This window comes from Hippoglossus stenolepis, chromosome 17 (genome assembly GCF_022539355.2).
Source record: "Hippoglossus stenolepis isolate QCI-W04-F060 chromosome 17, HSTE1.2, whole genome shotgun sequence".
In the NCBI taxonomy this organism is placed as follows: Eukaryota; Metazoa; Chordata; class Actinopteri; order Pleuronectiformes; family Pleuronectidae; genus Hippoglossus; species Hippoglossus stenolepis.
In genome coordinates, this window is record NC_061499.1 from 5,561,458 (window position 1) to 5,570,422 (window position 8,965).

Here is an 8,965-nt window from a genome sequence, read left to right on the forward strand (position 1 = left end):
AAACGTATTTTATTATCAACACAATCATTCATCATTCGGGTGAAGTGATGTATAAAAAGAATAGTACTTTTTAAAGTGTATATATAGATTTGATAAACATGACTGAGGGTTTACCGGTTGCCCTCAGGTGACCGGTTGCCATCAGGTTTACCGGTTCCCCTCGGGTGACTGGTTGCCCTCAGGTGACTGGTTGCCATCAGGTTTACCAGTTGCCATCAGGTTTACCGGTTCCCCTCGGGTGACTGGTTGCCCTCAGGTGACTGGTTGCCATCAGGTTTACCAGTTGCCCTCAGGTGACCGGTTCCCCTCGGGTGACTGGTTGCCCTCGGTTGACTGGTTGCCCTCAGGTTTACCAGTTGCCATCAAGATCCATGTCAAAGGTCCTGTGGAGGTACTAGGGGCACAGTGGCCTCTGCTGGGAGGTAAGGGTACTGCACACAGGGGGTAGGGCTTAATATTAGAAACGTGGAGGGGCTCTCACACATCCAGGGCTGCTAATTACTTTAGCCCTGTATTAGTCTATGTACTGCTGCTCATGCTTACTTTAAGATAATGAATCACAATCTGCCAACTGTTGTGGTGGATTATAATTGACATCGACGGATCCCAACTGCTCGCTGGGAGAGGGCTGTGGGGGTGCATCTGTCCTCCCTTTGCACAGCTGCTGCAGAATTACGACAGAAATGTTTGCCTTTATAATTGAACCCGGAAAGTGCTGGTTTTGTGGGATTAAATCAAATCCAATTATAGCTCAATTGTTTTTTGAGTACAGGAGTTGAGTAAACTCTCTGACACATCACGATATCGACATGGGAATCACCTCGTCATCGCTCACCCCAAAGGAAAGGTCGAGAGGAAGCCGGGTGTCGTGTTTGATGAGCATCCTAGTTGTGTCGCTTTGCACAACAGAGGCCTCAGTACGCCACATACTGTACCTCCTGGTTATCGCTCTCACGTAAACCACTGCTGTGCCCTTCTGGGAGCTTCTCTTCACCTACGACTGAGCAGATGTTACACTTAGCGCTCACTTTAGCGTTTTCCCTCAGTTACAAGTCAGTGTTTCCTACAAAAACAGTATAAAAAAAAAATCTCACCCTCTTGAACCTAACATCTGGTAAAATCTCTCGCTGTTTGAAGGCAATATTTATCACAACATGGAAACACTTGTGTATATATATAAATGTCAACCAACGACGTAGAGAACACATGAAACCGGTGTTAAAAACTAAACTTACAACAACAAATGCTGTTGTCTTAACGCGGCGCATTCAGCCTGCACACACAGTAAGTGGTGTCTCCCTGTAAACAGCTCTCTCAGACCTCACTAAAGCTATTTTCAGTCTGATATAATCAAGTAATTGCAAACAGGGTCTCGGAGAGTTTTAGCTTTAGGCTCCAAGGAGCAGAGATCGGCCATTAAAGTGGAATAAAGTGATACAGTTTAATTCTTCTCTATCGGGTGGCCTGACGTTCTGCAGAGGCGAGAGTGTGTGGTGCTGTTTCATGTTTTAAAGAAGAGCGTTTTAAAGGGTATAATTGAAAGGCTTTTATGTCACAAAGTGTTTGGATTCCAAAGCTAGCGCTGTCGGATAAAGACCGACTCCGACAGAGCACGCCTCCTCAGTGTGAGAGCGGACGTTTGGCGGAGGAGAGATGAAAGCTTCTCTCGGATCTGAAACGATAAGTTGAACCTTTGGAGCCATATTTTCCACAACAACCTGCACAGACACAAAAACATACTGATGTGTGTGTGTGAGGGGACAGTTAAATCAAGATGGCGGCGTGAAACAGCCTTTGGTTTGTCCACTTGTTGCACATGACATGGGGATTAGAGAGGACGTTTTTGCTTTGGGGACAACGACATGTGAAACAAAAAAACATTTGAAATGTGTCTTTCCGTGGTTTTAAATAAAATTGAGTTTCTCCACGATGTCTTGAATGTTTGTCTCCTTCTGTCCCCGGTAGATTTTCATGTCTCAGTAGAGCACTTACCTCCACCAAGGCCCAACCGTTGTTTTCCCATCAAAATACATTAATTGTTTTCAGAGAGATTTATGAAAATGTTAAGAAAACAATGTTAAAGAAAGTGAAGAAAACATGTCTGCATCTTCCCCTTGATCTGGATCTATACCCAATTTAAAAGGTTTCTTCCCTGACCCATAATGCATCCTTCCACCAAGTTTCCATCAGCTAGTATTTTGTGTAATCCTGCTGACAAACAACCGAATGCAGACTAAGACACAACCTCGTTGGCGGAGGTAATCGTTTAAGTATGAAAACATGGCGAGACGTTTCCCACGAGACAAGAGCAGGCTTGAGAACCGCCAACCCCTCCATCCTCACGCTCCAACATCATCCTCCATCGCTGCCATGTCATGACATCACCGCCCCTTCCTCCGCGCTGTCGTCCCTGTGGTCTGGACCCCTGATTCTCTGGCTCGGATGCTGACGCTCTCTAAAAGGGTCGGGCAACTTAATCCAAGGCTGACAGACAAGAAAATAATGGCGCTTGGCTTTCATGAGGTCCCGTTGCTCTCTCTCTCTCTCTCTCTCTCTCTCTCTCTCTCTCTCTCTCTCTCTCTCTCTCTACGTCTCCCTGCAGCGTGTCAAAGTGAATATTCGCTGTCCGCAGAGGGCTGTGATGCAACCCGACATTATCACGGCTCGGATTGCCCCCAAATTAGATAGAGCGAGTTTGCTTTGGCTGCACTCACTGTGCCACAAAAACCTGGGAACAGGATGAACTCCAGAAATGTCTCTAATGACACACACATGGCAGTGAAATGTGACCCAGAGCGAGAGATAATCACTGTCATTTAGTGCTCGAGCGAATCAGTGTGGCCATTAACACTGAGACCAGCACAGACCTCCACGAGGGGTGAGGGATCAGCTCAGTGACCAATAGACAAGAACTTAGTCTATATGTGTTTAAAAAGTTTTATTAACTTCATCGACAACAAGCAGCTGTTAAATTTGTGCAACATGATACAAACTTTATACATGTTTCATCAGGTTTGGCCAAGTTTTCACATTCCAATTGTATTTGGAAGAGAGAAGAAAGGCTAAACGGTAAATTAGAGCTGAAACGATCACTTTAAACTATCTTGATTAGTCAATGACAGAAAATTAGATGGAAAATAGAATTACAAATCTGAATTGACTTGATTTTATCTGGGTTGTTTGAACGTTTGTTTATTTCGATTATATAATTTACTCTGGTAGACATACCTCAAAACACAATTTAACACAGAGCCTGAGTTGATTGTATCTGGGCTGTTTGTTTATTAACTCCGACCCAGAGGTTAGGCTTTCTCCCCTGTATGTTTGTTTCTTGGTTTGCTGTCTTGCTTATTGTGAAGCACTTTTTAACTATGTTTTGAAAAGTGCTTATTAAATAACGCTTATTATCATTATAACTATTAAGATGATTGAGCATTAGTACATTATAATTGGAGCTGAATGGACTGTTTGATTATAGTCAGAAACATAATTGCCATCTATTTTGATCATGAAAACATTATTTTAAGTTTATTTTTCAGAAAACAAATACAAAAACAAATTCTCTGGTTCCAGCCTTTCAAATATGAGCGTACTAGTTACTTAGGCAATTTTGAGTGGCAGGCAGGTAAGGTCACTTTAATTATAACAACAATTAAAAAACACCGCTCTTTTATGACCTTAATCAGCCCATCAACCTCGAGCTGTCAAATACTTCAGGGTAACTGCATCAGATTAGAAAAATGAGCAAAACTGGAGAGAGACGCATGAGAAAAGAAAATGTGTTTGACCCCTGAGGAAAATAAGATGAACTCGAACAAGAAAAGGGGAATTAGGTCTTTTTAAATCTTTAAACCTACAAAACTCAAATGCTTGATTTTACCACTGCAAACCCAGTGTGACCATTACTATTCTGTACTTATCATTTTAAATTATTATTATTACTTTACCTGTCACTCTCCATGAGCTTTAAAAATATCCTCTGCCACCCTGACTTCGCTTTTTCCTGCAGTTCCACCTTTTAGGTCCATTGTGAGCTTCCGTACTTCCGTTTCAGTTTCAGGAAGTAGCGACGCTAACAACAACAACAGAGGAAAACACACTTCTCTCGCCACGTTTTTTACAAACTCACCTCGTAAATGTGACCATGTCAAGTTATACTTTCACTGTGGATCCAGTCCGAGGTCTGGTGTGACTCCACCACCGGAAACAAGGAGGTGTTTCCCCCTCGTGTGAAGCTACTTTGCCTGGGGAGCCAGGTTAGCTACAGGAGCTAATGTGACAGTGACTTCAGATGGATTCAGATTAAGTGATCAAACTAAGAGGTGAGTGAATAAATGAATGAGTTCATATCTTGTTGTACATTTACTGTGCTCTGTCTTTAATCTTCTGTTAAAGTTGAGATATAAGTTTTAGCTCAAGCTGTGTAGTAACATTATTTCTGATCAGGCACCATTGATGGAGAGTTTATAAACCACATATAAATATGTGTTGATGATTAATAATCAATTCATGAAGTGTTTGAAGTTGCCAGTGGTGAAAAATAAATCTCCACCAGCATGAACGTTTGATTTAGCTCCTAATTTCATTTTCACATCCTCCTGTGGAAGGGCTGCAGGACATCTGGACCCAAATCCAGTTTATTAATGCAGACATCTTCCAGACTGAATTTATTCATGTGAGAACACTTGTTAATCATATCATAACATTTATAATTGCATGTGACAGCCTAACTTTTGCAGCACTTTTACAGCAGGTTGAAAATAGTCCATTAGTTTGGCAACTCATAGATTTTCCATTTGATACTTTAAAGTCTGCAATTCTTTGATAAACTAAATCAATAATACTGGTCTAGAGAAACCTTTATTATTATTCTAATCACTTTCATCACCTTTATTCACCTGTTGTCAAAAATGTTTTTATGATTATTTTGTAGACGATGCCTCGCATGCAGTCCGGTGTGTGGAGGCATTTTACTCCGGCCATTAAAAATGGCAGGGAAACCTTCATGTGCAACTACTGTGCCAGGACGTACACGAAGAATGCAACCAAGATGCAGATACATTTGGACAAATGCAAGGAGTACTGTGTGGTTTCACAGCAGTCACCGGAGCCTGATGGGAGCTCTGCTGCCTCCATCCCCGTTCCCTCCTTCCCATTCTTACCATCTGCCGCTCCGGGGGGACAGTTCCTCATTGATTCTGTGGATCAGCGCAGCCAGGCATATGCTGATGAGTGTCTGGCTCGAGCTGCGTACGCCACCTCCTCGCCCCTCACTCTCACAGACAATGTTTATTGGAAACGATTTTTCAGCGTCCTGCGGCCGGCTTACTGTCCACCCACTGCAGCGGCTCTGTCCTCTCATCTGTTGGACTGCGAGTATGACCGAGTGCAGAACCAGGTTCATGATGCGATAGGGAAAGCCGACTGTGTCACAGTTATCTGCAGCGGCTGGTCGAACATGAAAGAAACTGGAACTATCGTCTATGTTGTGGCAACTCCTGTACCGCTGCTCTATAAATGCACAAACATGAAAGAGCAGTCACATGCAAGCGCTTCTATTGCTGAGGAACTGAAAGAAATCATAAACGAGGTGGGACCTCAAAAGGTCTTTGCTGTCATGACGGATGACGCCCCGGAAATGATGGCCGCCTGGGCTCAAGTAGAGGAAGCTTTCCCGCACGTATCTGCTATTGGCTGCACAGCGTATGGCATCCAGCAGCTCTTTGGCGACATGGTGGAACAGCCGTCTATTAAAGCATTGTGCAGGAGAGCTGAGCAGGTGGTGAGGTATGTTAGAGAACGGAAATCATCAGCAGAGACTTCTAGACGCTGGCAGACTACAAAGATAAGAAACCACACTTCCAATGGAGCAACACTGGCACTGCCTGGAGGCTCTGACCGGACTGGTGTGCTCAGCATGTTCAGCAGCCTCCTGGAGGGTCAGACGTCTCTGCAGGAGATGGCCGTCTCAACCACACTTAACATTGAAGCATCCATCAGGGCTACTTTACAGGATCCTGCCTTTTGGAAAGGGCTGATCAGCAGTCACAACCTGCTGTACATGATCGGGAATTCTATTGATTACATGAAAAGAGACGACACTTTGCTCTCTGGTGTTGTTGACATGTTCAGTCAGTTAAGATACCACATCGGAGCCACTCTGTCTGGGTCTGTGCTGCACAGCACTGAACAGAAAGCTGTCTTGGCATCATTAGACAGATGTCAGGAGTTCTGCGTAAAGCCCATCCATGCAGCAGCGTACATGCTGGATCCCAAGTATGTTGGCCAGCAGACGCTCTCCGGGGAGCAGATTAACAGTGCTTACTACGTGATATCCAACCTGTCACACCATCTAAATCTAGATGAGGGTAAAGTGCTCGGCAGCTTCGCCAGGTTCTCGGCCAAACAGGGACTATGGAAGGGGACGGGGATATGGAGCTCATGCCAGCACGTGTCTGCATCCACCTGGTGGAAGGGGCTGTGTTCCTCTGAGCCGCTGTCAGCCGTGGCCTCTGCTATACTTCAGATCCCTCCGACAACAGGAGCTTGTGAAAGCCTGCGGTCGCGGTTTGGAAGTGAAAAGGTCGAAGGTTCTCTCTCAGCTGACAGGGTGCAGAAACTGGTAGCAGTGCAAGTGAATCTCAACCTTTTAGATCCGAGTGAGTGTGAGTACACTCCGCTGGACAGTGAGGAAGAGAAGAAAGTTTTATTTCAGTCTGAGACGCAGTAGGGATTTTGGATTTATCAGACAAAACATGTATTTTAAAGCTAAAACAGTCTGCACACAAGACCCAACCTCATAAATACAATCAAGCCTCACAAAATTATACAAACTCGTTCATATCAGTTCCTTAAATGTGACGGATTTTTCTCATCTAGATAAATGTATTATTCCCATGGAAATTGACGAGAATGGCGAAAAAATGAATGAATGGGTTCTTTCCTGACCTGTACCACATAATTACACCAAGATTCGTGGTCATCTGTTGAGTAGTTTTTGTGAAATGCTGCAAAATAACAGACAAACATTTGCTGCTAAAAAAAAAAACACTTTGAATATCACAGAGGCTTGATCATTTAAAGTTTAACCATAAACTTAACTATAAGCTATAGCATACCGTATATTTTTTATGTAAATGCACATAATTGCTGCGTTGTTTATTCTGTCAAATGAAAGGTTTAGTTTCTGCAAATATAAACACAGACAGCGATATGTCTGTGAAAGGGTCACATTGGCTGATTTATATCACCCAACCAATGAAGGAGTTGGGCTCTGATAGTACGATAGAAATGAGATGTGATGTGTTTAGTGTGTCACACAGATCATTTGTTACAGACAGCGTATGAATGATTACAATGTGGAGTTGGTCTGAACTTTCTCAGCTGTGATTGCACTTTAAGGAGTGACTGAATGAGAAGCTTTGATTTGGGTTCGGATCCCATACAATGAAAACTCATGTTGTTAGTTTTGAACTTGTATTAACTTCATAATCCCAACATGAAACCTTAGCTGACTGAGTAATGGTGCAGGGTAAAGGACTGAGAAGTCAGCTGAGGTCATGTCAGCTGCTGATCAGGCCAATGATGAGCCAGCGCTGGTAACTGAGAGGTAACTGGATCTGTCTTTGACTCAGTGGTTTGTCCCTCACCCTGCACCATAGACTAACAAATACAGATTGATTCTTCTCTGTTCAGACTGTTTACATGATGTAAATAAAAGAATTGTATTTATTGAAGATTTTGTTTGCTCTGAGTTAAAGACTTTCCACCCCCATAAAAATGGTTTATACAGAATGTATAAAATATACTTGGAACTTAATTAGATAAAGGGCTATTCCCAGCAGCCATCTGCTATCTTAGCTTAGCATAAGTCACATAAAAAGAGGAAAACACAGCTTGTTGCTTTATGATGGGATACGTACAGTTATTGTTTGGTTGGCTACTAATGGATTTAAGGAAATTACTTCTTCTAGCCAAGAACTAAAATTAAAGTATTGCTTGGAGGAACAAATTAACTCCAATTCATGAGTTAACCTTTAAAGATTTATTGAAACACACTAAAGTTCTAGCTTGTAAGAAAATACAAAAAACTTCAGCCTCTTAAAAAACGAAGCACTGAAGCTCGGTGTGTTTTCTCACACTCACTTTTCCTTTATCTCCTCTGCTGTTGGTTTTTCTCCGGGTGGCCTCGGGGGGTTTTGGAGCAGAGATCTGGGCCTTGTAAATACTCACATTATTAATCTTAATAGGAACGAGCCTGGACGAGCTGTGGAGGTGACTCTGCCTTGAAGGGAGCAGACCTTGCGTAAACCACAGACTCTTTTTCTCCACAGCGTCACATCACAGTAAATCTCCCACTACCTACGTCCCTCGCACTCTGCTGCCCATTCGGCTTCGCATGGGGATTTGCAGGCGCTGACAACAGACGTGTGGGCAGTAAATAAGAGGGTTGGTATATATCATTTCACATGATGTATGCACTTAATGGCAGGTGGCAGTGCGTCGGTTTTAAAGTTGCCCTTTGTGTGATGCAGTCATACCAGGCAGAAAGCATGAAATTACCCTTCGCTCAGGTTGTGGTTTCATCCTTATTTCATCATTTGTTGCAAGCCCCGGATTACCAGCGGTAACGCCACGTTGTCAGCTGGAGGTGTTTCTGCTTCCTGATAATTCAACACGCTACAGAACTTTGTTTACTGCTGCCCCTCAATGTCTGGCGTTGTTTTATATTTTGTATTAATGTCAACACATCCCATGAAAAAAAACTAAATCTACATTGTTTTGTTCCGTTTTACTTTATTCACAGATTTCTCTAGCCAATAACACTAAGGATCAAGCGCAGTAATTCTAACTGCAGACAGAAATGGTCAATATTTATGTAATTTATTTCTGATGTAATATTTATATATTCAGATCCGTGCAGTGTTCCCTTGGAAATTGGGGAAAATGTCAAAAATCAATGTCT

General features: G+C 43.0%; 1 protein-coding gene across 1 annotated transcript; it reads left to right on the plus strand.

Moving 5' to 3' along the window:
• The first annotated feature begins 4,055 nt into the window (after window positions 1–4,055).
• On the plus strand, window positions 4,056–7,736 carry LOC118125214. The gene is made up of 2 exons (XM_035183616.2): window positions 4,056–4,322; window positions 4,934–7,736. The coding sequence occupies exon 2, from the start codon at window positions 4,937–4,939 to the stop codon at window positions 6,728–6,730; it is 1,794 nt and encodes a 597-aa protein (XP_035039507.2). The 5' UTR covers window positions 4,056–4,322; window positions 4,934–4,936; the 3' UTR covers window positions 6,731–7,736.
• The last annotated feature ends 1,229 nt before the right edge of the window (window positions 7,737–8,965 follow it).

Bases quoted from the DNA above. Each gene is read 5' to 3' on its own strand.
- LOC118125214 (XM_035183616.2), top strand. From the start codon at position 4,937: ATGCCTCGCATGCAGTCCGGTGTGTGGAGGCATTTTACTCCGGCCATT.